Source organism: Rhamphochromis sp. 'chilingali' (assembly GCF_963969265.1).
Source record: "Rhamphochromis sp. 'chilingali' genome assembly, chromosome: 19".
Taxonomy (NCBI): domain Eukaryota; kingdom Metazoa; phylum Chordata; class Actinopteri; order Cichliformes; family Cichlidae; genus Rhamphochromis; species Rhamphochromis sp. 'chilingali'.
Window position 1 is genome coordinate 17441758 of NC_137946.1, and position 17302 is coordinate 17459059.

A 17302-nucleotide genomic window follows, 5' to 3' on the forward strand; every position below is an offset into this window, starting at 1 on the left:
TGGTGTACGTACAGTGTGTGTGAAAGAGAGACAGGAAGAGCATGAGTGAGCTTTTACAGTGGCTGTCATATACAGGAGTGTTAGTTGATGTCTGGCCTGGATTTCACCTTTGTTAAATGCTGTTTTGTATAATATTAAACAATGTTTATTGTCCCCAGTTCCGTGACATCACCCTGTGCACAGACGTGTTTCCTCTCTATTGTGATTTCTACATAAATTATGCAGACTTGGTATAAAATTGTGTATAAAATCACACAACAGCATTTGCACAAACCCTCTGATTTTCTCTCCCTCTCTATCTCTCTCTGCTGTCAACAACTATCAGAGTAACCCAATACCAGATGTAAGCTCAAAGCTCAGGGGGTGCTCCTGCTATCTTTTACTATTATCACCTCCCTGAGGTGGAGGTCAGTAACCGCCCGACCTCAGGAAGAACAAGGGAAACACGAAGCGACTTGGAGAAAGCACAGACATAGACGAGGGGTTCAGGGAAAGTGAACCCGCATGTGCACTCTTGAGCGATTTGTGTGGCTCTAATATAAAAGAAAGAAATGAAAAATAAAAGTGAGATTAACTGTACAGAATTACATCATCTGTGTTTTTGATTACACACTTATTTTGCCCAATATGACACAATTTGATTCCCTATAATCAAGTCTCCATTTTTCCCCCTTTTGTACAAAGATAACAGGTGTTTCTCTCCCCTGTTTTGACAGTGACACATTCAAGTCTCATTACGGCTGACCTGTTACACGAATGCACATGGTCTCTGGAGGTTAGAGAAAAAAGAGAGCCGCAGCTGGAAATCTGTCTCACCTTTGACCCTTGAGACGCTCGCTGATTTGATCACAGACAGACGCGCTTAGCGCACACTTGAGCACAGGCGCACAGTTTGGAATGACCCTCGTCCCTGAAACTAATATTGTCAAATGAGCATTGGCTCTATGAGCGACCATTCCTGGAGGGCAAACAGAGGTGGTTTAGTCTGTCCCCAATAAAACCCATCTCACTTGTAATGATAAACACACTCCGCCTTATTAGAGCGAACCTCCCACATAGCTGCGTGTTGGTTTACAGATTGAGAAATAAAATGACACTGAAACATAAATGTTTATGTGAAGAAAATCAGGCTTCGACTGGATTCGAAGACTGCTGCTCCACCGAAGGGAGGACTTGGGTTCAATCAGTTTTATTTTACACACCCGCAATTTAGTTTGAATTGGAAACATGTCAGTATAGAATCCTTTAACTCCAGTTTGGCTAGATTTAAGCAAGTCGTAGCGCACGGGCAGGAGATAGTGATAGATAAATAGCGTAGTAGTAAGCCTTTGTTTTAAAGCCTTCCATCTGGCAAAGCGGGACAATGAGGCGGCACTGTGGGCGTGTGACACTAGGAATCACTGGGACAGTGATGAATGATTTTTGGAGTTTACCTCTGTGGCTGTTTGAGGCCAGCCATTTTTATCTGCCTTGTTTTGACTCTTTTTGTGGTGGAGAGTGGGGAGTAGTGGAAAGACGTGCGTGGCGTTTCAGTGAGTCATGTTTGGGTTCTCTTTTCAAACAAAAGCTCACAACACAATTTTTTTTATAGGGTGGTCACAGTCAGTTGATACATCCAAAAATTCCCAAGTTGCTCTAAAATTTAAAAAAAAACAACTTTTTGAAATAAGTGTTTTGCAAGTTTGTGGCACTGTGGTCAAAAATTACAATGTTAACACGCCATGTTTTTTTTAATATCTCATCTCACAATCAGTCAGATGTATGCAAAGTTACATGCAGCATTAAACAATCAAAAAACCCTTTTGTAATGATGTCTCTCACCAGACAAAGCTTTTCAGTGTGTAAAGAAAGCTTATGGGAAATTGTTTTATTCATCATGACACTATTGAATCAGGGCCCAGCCCGAATTAGGATGGATGAATGTTGACGGTAAGGTGCTCTTGTGATTAAAATCTAGTTGCCATAATCAAAACTGTGCTTTATTTTAGCTGCCATCTGGTCTTAATTAATTTACCTCCATTGTCCTTAGTGTTGCAGAAAGACTGTTGACACGTGACTGATGAGGCCACGATGAATCTGTCCAGTGGCCACAGGGATCACATCCAGGAAGCTGGACTAAATTGGCGGAGGGTTGCAGAGGCTTATAGACACTATTTTGGTTAAGTGGAGCGAAGCTGTGCAATCAACGAGGATAAACCTGAACCGTTGTGTCGCGTGTTTAGAGGTCATTGTGTGTATCTATTTGTGAATGAACTTGAACCGTATTATTGAGAGGGCAGGAGTTTTTCCTGCTGGCCCGAGATTAGAAAAGTTTGTCTAAACATCTGAGACTAATGAAAAGATGGTGGTAAAGACGTTTATTTTAAGTCTGTAAAACATCAGCTTTGTCAGGATAAGCTCACCAGGAGTACATAAACATGGAGATGGGTCTTCCAAGAGAGCATGGCTGACTTAGGACTACATTTTTTTTCAGATTTTTTGTCTTCACTTTGTTGATGACAGAGTCTTATTTAGAAATGCTTTTAGATCTCCAGAGAAGATTTAAATCCTTTTCTACTCCCTCAGCAGCTGTCTTCATGATAGATCGATCAAGTCACACCTATTGATCTTCTCGTTTCTGTGCTTTCTTTTTGCTGTCACAGATGGACTAATCAATAGCCTTAATCAGAACTGCTCACTGTGCACTGCGACTTTCCACAAAACGCAGGCACACAAAAATACTGTATATAGGAATACACATCTTCTAGTTTGCAAAAACCACACAATGAAATAATGACCAGCAGAACAGACAACTGATTTTACTGAGTCTCACAAAGCACCGAAATACTGTTTTCACTTGATAATACATTTTATTTTTTGCTGTGTATATACTTTAACCCTAGAACACTATCGCTATAAATAGTAACACGATCACTAATGCCGGGTGATTTTTACCCGATATAATATAACCAATGAAAAGTAATCAAATATATCAAAATATGACAACACATGACAAATTAGAGTGGTCTTCTTTTACTTTCAACTGTGCCATGTCTAACAAAATGAAAAATAGAACTCCTGAAACAAAATAATGACTCTGGAAAGCTGGTCTTTGGTCCACCCATTCCTGGGACATTTGAGACTTCCCTGGTGATGGTACAGGCTCCTCGACACGCAAACAGCTGCAGGGGGGAGAAATCATGTAAATGTATTTTCTCGGGTGTAAATCACCCAGCGATAGTGTTCTAGGGTTAACATGATAGCAGATGTCCTAAAGGGGTAAAGAAAGTGGTAATATGACTAGTTCCAAATTTTATTACCGTGTCTCTGTCTATTTCTCCGTTTCCTTGCAGATGCGCTACGAACATAAAATACAAATTGGAAACAGTAATCAACAAGCAGATGCTAACCCTCAAATTCCAGGCACTGACTTCAGCACCCAAGAAAATAAAATCCTGTGGTGTGGCAATTCAGGAAAAAAAAAAAGAAAGAAAGAAATTCCAAGATCTTTCTCTTTGTCATGTTTTTATTGGATAAACCGCTGAAATGCCCAAAATTTATATATATACACACACGTCTGCTCCCATTCTGAGACAAAGGCTGGAGCAGAAACACAGATGCATCCTCTTAAACACATACTGCTGTTTTTGATCGCTGGAGGATTTAAAATTACCCAGATTGGTGTCCCTGAGGCAACTGTGAGCCGCTCACTCTCAATCATTCATCCTTTCATTCATTCAAAAGCCCAACAGTTCAGACAGTCTCAGACAACAGTCCCGCATCTGAGCCGGTCCAGCGCCTATCCGTCTTTGTGCTCTACTTTTTAATTACTGTTTTCTTCTCATCTTTGAAGCAAACTTGCAACCGAAAGACAATAAGTGACAATCTTTGGTTGCTTTGTATCACAGACCTTACTGCTTAAATCAAAGACGGTGCCCTGAAAAACTTACTTTCATGCAGTAGTGTGATAACTTTGAGATAAAACAGAACAGTTACACTGTTGATCAGCAGCATAACAGCGCTCAGCCTCATTAAGTTCACAAATATCTGAATTTGATTGCGGAATAAGGATCATTTGCAAGGGTGCAATATTGATTTCCCTAATTATGCTTAAAAGCAGCTATAATATTGAAAACTCTTGATAATTACAGAACATACAGCTTCTATTGTACACAGGCTCAGGACCATTTAAATAGGAATGATTATGCTTATTTTAAACTTCATGTTTTTCTTCATGGGCTCCACTACAGTAGCGTTGCATGATTCACAGGTCACAATAATCCTTATTTTTCGTCTTTACTGCGGGTATTGGTGCATCCCCTCAGTTCACCATCTAAAAACAGAGAATCTTTTTAACAGCAGGTTGCTGCTTAAGCATATCTCCTCTACCTGACAACATCAGAAATCAAATGTTTAGAGCTATGTGAAGCCTAAACCTTTGGCGCACATGGGTTATTTGCATATATGGTAGCCTCTTTATTTAAAACACTGTCCACAGTTTTAAACATGACAAAAAAAGAAAAAGCATAATAAGCTCATTTGAATGACCACAAGTTAAAACAGATGTCACCAGAACTCATAGTTATGGTACCTTAATGCCAAAATGAATTTAATGACTAGTAACATCAATCAGTCAAACAACAATTAAGGATTATCTGTGGTATAAAAATGTGCTAAAAATGCAACCAAGATGGCGACAGTGGTTTCATAATGGATTTTAGAAACCAGTGAGTAAAGTCATGGTAGCTACATCCATCTCTTATATTTTCTATGGTACTAACTACTGAATTTTTGGTGTGAGGCTGTGACATCCCTGAAAGTTAAAGTTACTTTTTATCTCTGGGTGGCACACACAACATTCCTGCTTTGATCTTAATATCTGACCTCGGTCTCCTCATTAGCTTTCTTGTTAGCAGCTAGCCACAATAAAATGTCTGGTATTTCGCAGATATGCAGGTCTTTTGCTAGCAGCTGCCGCACCAGTCAGAGTCGGTGCACTGAGGCCTGAGATGGGATTTAAACGGCTATAAATATTTAACAATAAGTAAAAAATAGGTCTGATAAAGCCAGCTGTCAGTCAGAGCCCAGCGAATTCACTTTGAAAAAGGGAGGGGGAGAGGCAGGCACAGAGACACACGTACACAGCGCACGTAAAATTGCACAAGAGTAGCCAGATTGCAGGGCTTTGCACAAGATAGGATCGCTACCATCTAAATCTCCTGCGTTTCTTATCACTCCACAGAATCCAGTACAGTGATGTCATCCCACATTGTGCTCCTCTATCACTGTCCATCCCTGTAAACAGCTTTTTATCTCCTGCTGACCTCTCTTTTAACCTCCATTCACAACCCTTTTTTCAGAAAAGAGATGGCGAAGTTGTTCTTGACTCATGTTCTGATAGTTTGATTCTGATGGCTGACGTTGTCATATGGTACTAAAAATCGAAATCTAAAGTAATATTCTGAGTGTGTTTAGGGGGAAAAAACAACCTCATATAAAAATAGTCAACGGAGCAGTCAGAAATAACTGCCGATTGTTTTGATAATTTATGTATCAGAGTAAGTAGTCTTTGTTTCTAGCTTAAGTGAAAGAGAAGTTGAAGAAAATCTGAAGTAATCATGTCCACAAAGTGGTGTGATCATATGCTCGATCGTAACTCATTTCATTTATTGTGGTCTTGATCTCTTTTGGTCAGCAGAACCCTACGGCTGCGCTGCCTTGTCCACGATTTTAAGCAATGTATAATTGCACTTCAGTGAAGCCAAATGGCCACTCCTATCACCATTCTGTTGTTTCAAAGTGCTGAAGTGAGCCGCCCATTCAGAGGAACAGATTTCTGCTACGACCCATCTGCCACTAAGCTTTAAATATGAGCAGGGAGTGACAGCACGTTGGTAAACCAACACTGGTAAAGCGTTCCTGGTGTCCTTTAACATGTGAAGCATCCCAAAGATAAACTTCCTAACAAACACCACATGTCCGCATGTTAAACTCCACAGGCTAAAGCTCTACCCACGCTACACTTTACTGCTAAGCTTTCAGCGTGGACCATCTTAGAAATGTGCCTCGCTGTGTGCGTGTATACAAGTATGTATGCACATTTGTGGGAGACAGAGGAAAAACAGAGTTTTTGGTGACCATCACCCCTTATTATGTTCATTAATAGTAATAGCATTCTTTCTTCCAAATATAGAAATCAATCTCTCGCTCTTGCTCGGTCTCTTTCACCTCCCTCCCCTTCCCTTTCTTTCAGAGGTTTGATGTTCCTAATCATTTCCAGCCGTGAACTCCACATGAAAGACAACAAGTACTTGGCGTAATAGGGTGCTGAAAGAACGAGTGAAAGAGAGGGAGAGCGAGAGAGAGGGCAGAAAAGAGTCGAGACTGTATAAAAGAAAAGGAAAGGTCAAGGGAGGAATAGATATTGAAGGAGAAGGGAGATGAGGCCTCAATCCTCCTCTTTCCCATTTCAAGGTCTCGTGTTATCGTTAGCCCAGCCTTTTGTTCTTCTGCCAGGATATTTCCCCTCCTTCATTTCCCTCTCCCACCTTCCCCTCCCTGCGCTCCTTCCCTTCCATATATCTTAATTGTACCCATAGTGCCTTAGCTCATTGGCAACAGCAAGTCAGAGATTGATTCTGAGACTCGAGAATGCCTAATATGAGGAATGCAGCTCACTAGAGAGCAAAGGAATGTACGAGTGGAAAAAGAGCAACACAAGTTAAATGAATGCTTTCTCTCCATCTGACACGGCGTAACCTTTAAATAACTTTTAAATCAAACAGCTTCGGCGTATGTGCAATTACCCAGCAGTGATGCATTCTGCTCACTAGCTAGCTCCAGATCCAGTATGCTCTTTTATGGTCACTGCTGTTCATGTAAAGAAAAATTCCATTTTATTAAGCACGGGTATAATTTTAGAGGGTTTTTTTTTGTGGGGGCCATTATTTAAAGTGGCTATAATATGCTCGCGCTCATTAAAGCTAATTTTGTAATCTGGCAGTGCAGTGACATCCTTAAAACAAGTTTAATGAAGGAAAGGAGCAAGACCATGGAAAGTCATGGTAAACAGTCAACCGTTTGTTTTTTTCAAATAAATAAAATCTCACTTTTGCCAAACTAGAAAATGAAGATTAGAAAAAAAATCCTAAGAACAACAGTTTTTCTTTTATGTAACTGAGGAAAAAACTGTCAGAGAATAAGTAAACATGACTAAGAATAAGTGGCAGTTAAATGCCACGGAGATGGTGGCCAAAGCTAATAAGTTGTAGCTGTAGTAGTGATATCATCGTAGAGCATCGATATTAGGCTTCTTCTTGGCCCGTCTGACTCAACCACTGATGATGGCTTTATAAACATTCAGGCCTGGCACTAGTCAGAAGGGAAAAAAAGTAGATTAGATCAGGACAGCTCTCTGTGTTTTACAGGTTTTACCATCAAAGCTTATAGATGCTCTCTCTCCCTCTCTGTTTCTCTCATGAGAAGCTGTAAAAGAACCTGAGTTGCGGCAGAACCGCAGCTGTGTCCGAGAAGCTGTGCGCAAGCTCCCTTTGACATTAGCTGATGTTTTACAGAGACAAACTGCAGAGAACAGCAGGATCTATCTGGACCTGCGCCCACATCTGGAGAAGATGAAAAAAGATGGGTTGGAAAAGAGTGCAAAAAAAAAAAAAGAGTATGGCAAAAGGTATAAAGTCATGAGTATAATGAAAGAAAGGACATAAAATAAGGTGAAAAGAGGAAAAGCATAATCTAGTACAGAAGTAAGAGCATATAAAACCTGAAATGGGGTCAGCTGATGTAATACTTGTATCTATTGAGGTGTGAAAGTAAAGTATGGGCAGTTCTAAAGAAAAAGGCTTTGACCCACTGGTATCATTAAACATTACCTGTTAGCTTACACCACACCCCAGACAGGAGACCGCTCCGTCTCTGCATCACAAACTAATACTGACAGATAAATCTCTTTCACTCATGACCTGCGCTGAATGGCAGAGCGTGAGGCGTGTATCTGACATCTAAGTGGACCCTTGGTGAGACATCCAGTCTTTTTCAGAGAGAATTAGAGTGACAGTAGGCGCATAACAGAAAAGCTAAGTGGAAAGGTAGAGAGACGAGGGACACAAAAAAGGGAACAGTTGTGAAGAAGAGTGAGGCAAATGAATGATGAGGTCTGGCTGAGTGATCGCTCTTCTACTGTCCCAGCCAAGGATGAATGGCTCTCTGTGGACAAAAAAGCTCCCAGCCTCAGTCCTGGGTGAATCTGATACTCGGCACGCTCTTCGCGACTGTTTTTCACATCGCCCTCGGCAGGCTTTGACTTCAAACTTCAGCTGTGCCTTTTAACAGATATACAGTCAGTCAATGGACTGCACCATAGGCAAATCAAAACTGTGTTTTTATGTGTAACAGTGTTTGATGCATTTCAAATTCAGATGCTTAAGTGAAGCATTGTTTCTTTTGTTTCTTTTAAGTCATTTTGTGTTTCACTGCTAAGTGCTCTGTAAGACTTTTGGTACCAGAAAGGCCAGAAAGGAAGTTATAAATATGGAATTTCAGAGGAAAGCATTTAGGACTTCACATACAAGATCTAGAGGTTAGTCACAATAAAATCACATTTTAGCCATGTTGCCTGCTTTTTTCACTCAGTTGAATATTTCCATCCAAACGGCTTTATTGCACACGGAGCCCTGGTATGAGGTTCCTCGTACTAATGGCTGATTTATGTTATCTTAACCCGCTGCTATCAGTAAATTCCTGCCTTATTTTTTCAATCTTTTCTCTAAAAATTTCTGCCTTTTCATACGTCAGGTGTGATATCAGCGTTCCCAAAGAAAGTAACCACATTAGTGGTTTTGCAAGATTTAGCCCATTAACTGCAAATTGTGTATACTTAGCATTACTGCCAAAGTGAACCACAGTTCAGGCATTTACCACCTTCCAGGCAGCCATTAGTTTCTCTTTGCTCCACTAAAATGTAAAAGATCAACTTGCAAAACCACTATTATTGTCCTTTCATGTCATATCGAGCACCATATGTGCTTCTTAATTCTGTGTCTGGCTATAGAGCTTCACAAAAAAAGGAAATGAATCTTTTTGGACTTTTTGTTTACAAAACAGATTCTCTAATAACTTGACTTTAAATATGCACAAACCCACAGAGAGACTTAGATGTTAAAAGGTACAGACGGGTGTCTGTTTTTGTGTTACTATGTAGCTACATGTTTACCTCCAGGATGTACGATAAGGAGTAGTTAAGCAGAGACGAAGCAGGCTGTTCATGGAGCACAGAGCAGGCTCCCTCGTTGGAGCGATTCGTCCCTGGCAGCAACCCTTTTCTGGCCTACCAGACCCCTTGATTTATGAAGACATGTCGAGTGTGTGTGTTTACAAGATTACCTTATTGGCTTTAAACCTGTGCTACTTTTTTTGTAAGTCGAGATAAGAGCTGTAGGTTATGGCAACAAATTGGAGGGGGAATTTCTGATATCTTATGGCATCCATCCTGCCGGCCTGTGCAGTCTAAACTAAACATGGTGCCATACTGTCAGATGGATTGACAGAGGAAAAAATGACTGATGACAGAGATGACTCTGTAAGCTCATGTCTTTTCAGGATTGTTGATTTGATGCTACACATCTCATTTAAAGATATTGTCATGTGCTCCATTCTTAAAGTTTTAACTCTGCATTTTTTTTTTGTCACACACTGGCTTTTGAACAACACAGCCACTGTACTGTATACGGTTTGTAGCAGCATGAAAGCACAAATCATTTTGTCTTTTTTTTATAGCTCCCGTGGTTTATGTGAAAGTGAGCTTTCGAGCCATTTTCTACCACAGTCTTGTGTTTTTGTCTTGCATATTTTTCCAGCATGAAGAATCCATACCATACTGTTTAGGTTTTTACATTTTAGTGCGTGGAGAATCAATGTGCTGCTCTTCTTTTTCTTCCCAGACTCCCTGTGCAGGTTTTTTTCCAGTCCAAGTCCATTAAAAAAAAAAGAGAGAGTATTTCAATACTATAACCCATGTGTGTCATATAAGCCCAGCAAATTTAATTACACCTCCTGTGTTGTCCTACTTATGGTAGAACATCCTCTGCCCTGTCTTTATGGAGACATACCTTTTGGGGTAAATATAGACATGTCCAAGTGGGCGGTCATGGATGTTTAATTATAATTAGTGAAAAAATTGGGCTCATCATATATACAAGCACGTGGACAATGGCCCAAATATTGTGACCACAGGTGGCTAATCCATCACAGACAGCTGGGAAGATATGATGAACATTCAGACATGAACCTAGATCCTGAAGATAGCATAGTCTCAACATTGTACTCAATAGGAAGTCCCAGCGATGATCTAAATCCCCCTTAGGTGTAAACACAGCCCCAAAAAAAGAGGCACAGTATAACCCCTCAAATCCACGACTGTCTCGCCATGGTAATGCAGCAACTGTAAATGAGCTCTACTAATATTACCATGTCTTAATTTCCTATATGAGAAACAGTATGAGTCAAGGTGGTAGTGTTCATCTGTAGCTAATAGGTAAGTGTAATGATGAAGACATGTGTTGCTGAGTTGGAAGGAAGACGAGCCGGATGTCTGCTACGGTGGTCCTGTCCTCTGTGGGGTTCTGGGCCAGAATGCAAGATTCAGATGTGTGACAAAGTCATTAAATAACAAGCACAGACATAAGGAACGTGTCTTTTACTTGCATATTTTATGATTTGAAATGACTTTTGAGAAGCTAGCAGGGAGGGAAAATCCTGTGCCAACACAAAAACATACATATCTGAAGAAATGCAGAAATGTTTATATGATGAAGTTTGTAATTGATGGCTGTGGATGGTGGTGGCTCAGGTGGGAGAGCAGGCTGTTCACCAGTCAGAAGTTTGGTGGATTGATCCTCCTGTCCACGTGTTGCTGTATCCTTGAGCAAGATACTGAACTCTTGAGTTTTGTGTGTGTGTGAGTGTTAGATAAAAGTCCTTAGGTGAAGATAAGAGCACCGTATGAATGTATGGGACCTGGTGAAATGGACTTGCAGTAGAAAGTGCTTTGAGTGCTGCAATTGAGTTGAAAGGTACTATATAAATACCAATCCATTTACCATGTATATTGACTGGTCATTGTAGCCATGTTTGATAACCTGTGTGTTTTCTGTTTGTAGTCTGGGTTCTGGATCTGTGTGGAGACAAAAGAATGACAGCAGCCACCATAATTAAGTTTTGAAATTATCAGCTATAATCTGACACTGGTTTAGCTTTTTCTTATAGCTTTTTGTCCTCATCAGTAGGCAGTGACTAGAACAGGAAGTGTTAGCCCAAAAATCTGCTGGCTGCACTGAGTGTGGTAAGACCAGGTGTTAGCCAGGGCTGTAACTTCTAAAATGTTTTCTTATAAAATTACTGCTTAATTCTTAAACAAAAAATATCCAATATTCTCCAGGTCTGAAAATAAAAGCTGTTTTTTTTCTATATAATACTGTGTCTTAGACAAGCTTCCTTTGTCAGAAAAAAATAAAAACCTAAATCCAAGATTTCAGATGTTGTAAGTTACTGTTGTTGATTTACCGTAAGAGAAGCGACTGTACTACTGAGAGGGAGCGATGTCGTGAGGCCTCCTGGATCTTGGCTCACCTTCAAGGCTTGGACATCTGAGCAACAATGTTACTTTTAACAAGGACCATAAATGCCACCAAACAAAGTTATGGAGTCGTGCAGAACTTCAGTCAGAAGCAGCACCCCAGAGAACACAGGCCGTTTCCTTTTTTGTGTTTTGCAAGGAAATCTTTGTGGTATTATAAATGTTTTAATAGAATTTGTCAGCACATACGGGTTAATGTATATTTATGTGGTGGGTGCTTTTCAGTTTGTGTGGTAAAACAAAAAGGATGTTAGGTAAATATGAGCAAATGGGTCTGAGGTTGGGCCATGCAGACCTGTTTAGAGGAAAGAAATAGAGAAATTTTCTGAGGTGTATTTAAGTGGTTCTCAAGTCGGGGTGTGTATCAGTCTGAATCATAGTTCAGTGTGATATGAAAGCCATCGTGTGCCACTTGACTTTTTCACATCCATTAGTGTCTTGTTTGAAGCCATAAGCTGGACTCCATAAACATCCACATACTCTTCTCTTCTCTTCTCTTCTCTTCTCTTCTCTTCTCTTCTCTTCTCTTCTCTTCTCTTCTCTTCTCTTCTCTTCTCTTCTCTTCTCTTCTCTTCTCTTCTCTTCTCTTCTCTTCCCTTCCCTTCCCTTCCCTTCCCTTCCCTTCCCTTCCCTTCCCTTCCCTTCCCTTCTATATGCATGGTTTCTTTTGCCAGCTTTTCAAACACACCATTGGGGAGATCTACTTTTTTACATACCACAATCTGCGGTATATAAAAAAGAATTGCTCTCACAGATGCTTGTTTTTATAGTAGTCTGGAAATCATAACAAGTAGTGCTATGGTGTGTGATATTTGGACAAGCGCAGATGTATGGGCCTATGAGGTGATTGTGTTATGGGACATTATTGTGATAACAGAAAGGCCCTTAGCTCGTATATAATAGTCATGACACATGTAGGATTTATTTCATGCAGATTGTGGGACCTGCTGGATGTGATGGTTTTTGAAATCCTTATGTGTCTCTTAGGCTAGTTGGCACTGGCGAAGCATCTGTCTTACATTGGTCTCTTTTCCCCTCAGGTATCGGCCACAGATGAGGACCGTGGTTCTTTTGGTACTATAAGCTACAACCTGGGTTCAAGCTCTGGAAACACATTGCCAACCCAGTTTACCATCAACAAGGAGACTGGCCAACTTTGCACCAGCACAGCTCTGGACCGGGATGAGGGACTGGACAAGTTTGACCTGACTGTCACAGCAACAGATGGAGTAAGTAACTACAGAAAATCGTTGTAAGCTCTGCAAGGTTGAGATCTTACCAGAATATTCCTCGAAACATCAAGTGACATTTGAGGAATATGCTTCATTACTTTCTTGCAAAGAGACAGGATTGAAAGCTCTCTGTGTAATGTGGGAAAACTAGTAGCACCATCCTGCAAAACTGCAATATGTATTTCTTATATTAGGGTAGATCCCAGTTTTTCTCGATTGCTTTGATGCAATGTTCACATCAGTTTATAGGATGGCAGTGAGACTTAGGGATAGGTTAAAACAGAGGTAGATAATCCTTTAAAGGGAGCAGATGGAAGAAGAAGAAGCAGTAGGTGTTTTAAGAACTGCGTTAAGACTGGTGAGAATTACATTCCTGATGTGAGAACTGCATGTTAAATGTGAGAAAAAGTGTAACGACATATGTGTTAATTAGTGAGCCTTAGAGATTCTGCTGGAAATTCCTGTTTTCAGAGAAAATAAAATGCGCTTTTATGTGTTCCTCGTGCTAAGCTAAGCTAACCAGCCACAGTTACATATGGAGCATTTCAGCTACCTCTTTGAGTCAAAGCAAAAGCACATTAAATGCTGAAGTAATCCCTCATGCTTTGCATGTTTTTGCAATCAAAACCTAATTATTTGTAACTGAAATAGACTTCTGAAGGAGACGGAAAAAGTCAAAGGCTCGAACTTCAACGAAAGTCACGGCATTAGTTCTGTAGCTAGATGAGGGATATTTCAGCTGATTGAAGATGCTTCATGACAAAACACGTTGCCTGTTGCATATGTAATATTTCTTCTGATCAAAGTGACAGGGTTAAAGCAAATTAAAGAAGTCTAAAGCTGCACTCGAGTAAATCTGATCAAAGTGACAGGACGCGTTTAATGAGGACACTATCCAGTTCCTCGGCAGCTGGGCAAAACAATCAGAGGGAACTCCAAGAGGGATAAGGTTAAACTATCAGTTATTCCCAAAGGATTGACTTAAATAGGAATTGAAACTCCTATTTCGATAGTACATGTAATAAACCATTGAATCTCTTGATCATTGTTGGCTTACATAAGGTAATAGAAACGCAAGAATTGTTGTAAATTTGTTATTGTTAGTCATCGTGGTCCTGTAGTGTTACCTGCTCATTTCCAAATACTCAGCTCGCGTCTGCCCCTTGTCTCAGCTGTTTCTGTTTTTAATGGTCTCATAAAGAGAGATAGTGTAATGAGTGCAAACTCATTGACTAATGCATTCAACGGCATGGAGATGAAACTGTTCTAATAGTTTAATACCTTTAAAAGCCCTGCATTGTTACTTTTCACTAGGGGGTAATACACAGAGTGAATGCTGTTTTCCTTGTTACATTGTGCTAGAAGGGAGGGAGACGTTGGTTTAACTTAACTAGCACTTCTTATGGTTTAGCATCCAGTTATGGGTCAATAGTCAAGTCAGCAGAGCTCTGATATATCATTCGAGTTGTGGTTTCTGCTAAAGACAGCACATAAAACATGGATGTAGCTTCTGTGATGTCACCAACTGATGTGTGGATAATCCTGATAACCTACAGTAAATAACTTTCAGAAACTTTTAGAGCTGTTGGGCTGTTGATAGCAGCAAAGCAGGTTAAAAAAGCAGATTACACAGCACAATACAGTATTCCTCCTGCTGATCCAGTCTAGCACTGTCCTTTTCTTCTTTGTGCCTCCTCATGTAAGGTGGCTTAGCTTGCTGATACTTTAGGGTTTTCTGTAGTCAAATAAAGTAGACCAAACCATTTTTTAACATTTCCTTTACAGGGTGGTCTAAGTTCAGTAGCCCGTGTGAGGGTCACGGTGGTGGACATCAATGATAACCGGCCCATCTTCTATCCAGTCCTGTACACGGTCAGTCTCAGTACCCATAGTGCTCCAGGAACGTCTGTCGTCAAGGTAACAGCCAATGACCCTGATGTCGGAGAAAACGGAAGAGTAACCTACCGCACTGTACCTGGAGGAGGATCTAGTTTCTTTACCCTTAATAAGGACACAGGTGTGTAGTGTTTTATTATTATTGCATGTGCAGCACAATCATGTATGTTACGACCGTAACCAAGACATGTGAAAATGACTCACATAAAAATGAACTTGTTGTCTGTATGTATCTATTTTTTGCAGGTGTGATCTCTCTCTCCCGCTCACTCCATGGCAAAGCCAACACGGTAATCTCCATGGTCATATCGGCTGAGGATGGGGGCGGTCTTACAGCACCGGTAAATGCCAGAGTGAACGTGAGCGTCGTCGGGGGCTCAGTGGCGTCTCCGGTGTTTGAACAGGCACAGTACTTCTTTACCGTGTCGGAGGATGTTCTCAGGGGGACGGCAGTGGGAGTGGTTCGTGCTTCTGCTAAGACAGGTGAGGCCCTTGTACGCTCACATGCTTTATTGGATTCCTGGGTCTGCTTTGGTTATTTCAGGCTTGCTTTTAACACTTGCATACTTCCCTAGTGAGAAGCAGTTCTGTGCGGCTTGCCCATTTTCATCTTCCTGACAAGTACCAGGACAAAAATGCACTAATGGGCTGCAGCATGATGCCTTATCTCTCGAGTAGTTGTAGAAATAACCAAGCAACAATTGTATACACTCCATTAAGAAATCACATCCGTCTCACGGTGCACAATTTACTGGCGATTATTTTCTACTCGCACTCCTATTTTCTCTCACGGTTAATGATGGATTTTAATTGGGATGTAATTTTGAGTCAGAATAATCAGTGGTGTAGTTGACAGATGGCTGTGGTGGTATACAAGGCTCTCAGTGAATCTGATTCTTGGTCTTCATATTATTATTTCTTAGTAAACACTTAATATTTCAACCTCAGTTGTTTTCTGTTTTATTGTATTTTCATTTGAAAATCCCATGTGGCATAATTTCTCACTATTTCCTTACATCTTCTGTCTTCCATCAGGTGGCTCTAAGGATATTTTCTACTCTATTTCATCTGGAGACCCTCATGGCTACTTTACAGTGGACAGTGCCTCTGGTACCATTCGCACAGCCCTTCCTCTGGACCACGAGACCTGCTCCAGTCTTGACCTGGAGATCCAGGCACGATTTGGCTCTCCTCCGGCATATGGAATCAGCCGGGTACACATAACCATTGCAGACATCAACGACAATGCCCCTACCTTCCTGCCATCCTCATCAGAGTCCCTTCTTTTACCCGAGATCACCAAAATGGGGACGATTATCTACCGTATTCAGGCCACCGACAAAGACTCCGGCCATAACGGTCAGCTCAGCTTCGATCTAGTCTCTGCTGGGGCTGCAGGCAGCAGTGGCCAGAGGACATTTGGCGTCGACAGGGGCAGTGGGGAGGTACGTCTAATTGGGAGTTTATCATATGAAAGTGTCCCTCGCTATGACCTTCAGGTGGTTGCCAAGGATGGTGGAGCCCCTCAACTTAGCTCCACCTTCACCCTTGTGGTCCACATCCAAGCACAAGACGCACAAGGCCCAAACTTTGATACCCTTACGTACCGCGTGGAGCTACGTGAAAACACCCCTCTAAACACGCGTTTCCTTCAGGTCCGTGCACTTAACAGAGAAGCTTCTGGAAATGGTGGAAGCTCCTCCTCATCATCATCTTCCTCCTCTATTTCCTACCGCCTCAGACCTGATGGTGATGCCGCAGGTTTTGGCATCATGGCAGATAGCGGTTGGCTGTTTGTTCGGAGCTCTTTAGACCGAGAAGTCAAAGACATGTTCCTGTTGACTGTTCTTGCCACCTCGGGCCCAGGAGGTGCAGGAAGAACCGGCAGCGCGACCGTCCGGGTAACAGTGACGGATGAAAACGACAACTCCCCTCGACTGAGCCAGGAGAGGGTGTTTCTGGCTGTCAGAGAAAACCTGCACGCGGGAACGGGCTTCGGCAGGGTTTCTGCAACGGACAGAGACGCAGGACTAAATGCTCGACTCACCTACAGGCTGCTGCACACAGACAGGCATTTTCAGATAAACTCGCAAACAGGTAACAATAAACACCGTAACCATAACACAAATAGGGATAATAGTACACTTTTTTTTAACTGTGCTGCACAGCATGAAATGTAGTTACTTCATAAGCAGTGATAATACTGGCATAATTTCCCCTGAGGAGTTGATGATTTGCTCTTTCTCAATTAAATTAAATTAACACGGTAATTACTCAACGGCTTCCCTCGTGTCCTTTTTTTTGCTTTAGGTGAGATTAGCACCCGCCTTGCACTGGACAGAGAGCAGCAGTCCAGCTATCAGGTTATTGTGGTTGTACAGGACGGGGGTACGCCCCCTCGCAGTGCAACAGGGACTGCACATATCACTGTGCTGGATGAAAATGACCACGCCCCCAGTTTCATTCATGCCAGACCTGACAGGGAGCTGGTGCTTCAGGTGAGAAGGGAGGGGGAGATTAGTTATATCAGCAAGCAGCTTTGGGG

General features: G+C 41.5%; 1 protein-coding gene across 1 annotated transcript in view; it reads left to right on the forward strand.

Moving 5' to 3' along the window:
- The window catches only part of dchs1b (dachsous cadherin-related 1b), an 85964-nt gene that overhangs the window by 50464 nt on the left and 18198 nt on the right, over positions 1-17302 (forward strand). Inside the window, exons 5-9 of the mRNA XM_080867348.1 lie at positions 12670-12858; positions 14647-14878; positions 15004-15240; positions 15793-16854; positions 17068-17255. Coding sequence (XP_080723474.1) covers positions 12670-12858; positions 14647-14878; positions 15004-15240; positions 15793-16854; positions 17068-17255 — 1908 coding nt within the window. The remainder of the gene's footprint in view (positions 1-12669; positions 12859-14646; positions 14879-15003; positions 15241-15792; positions 16855-17067; positions 17256-17302) is intronic.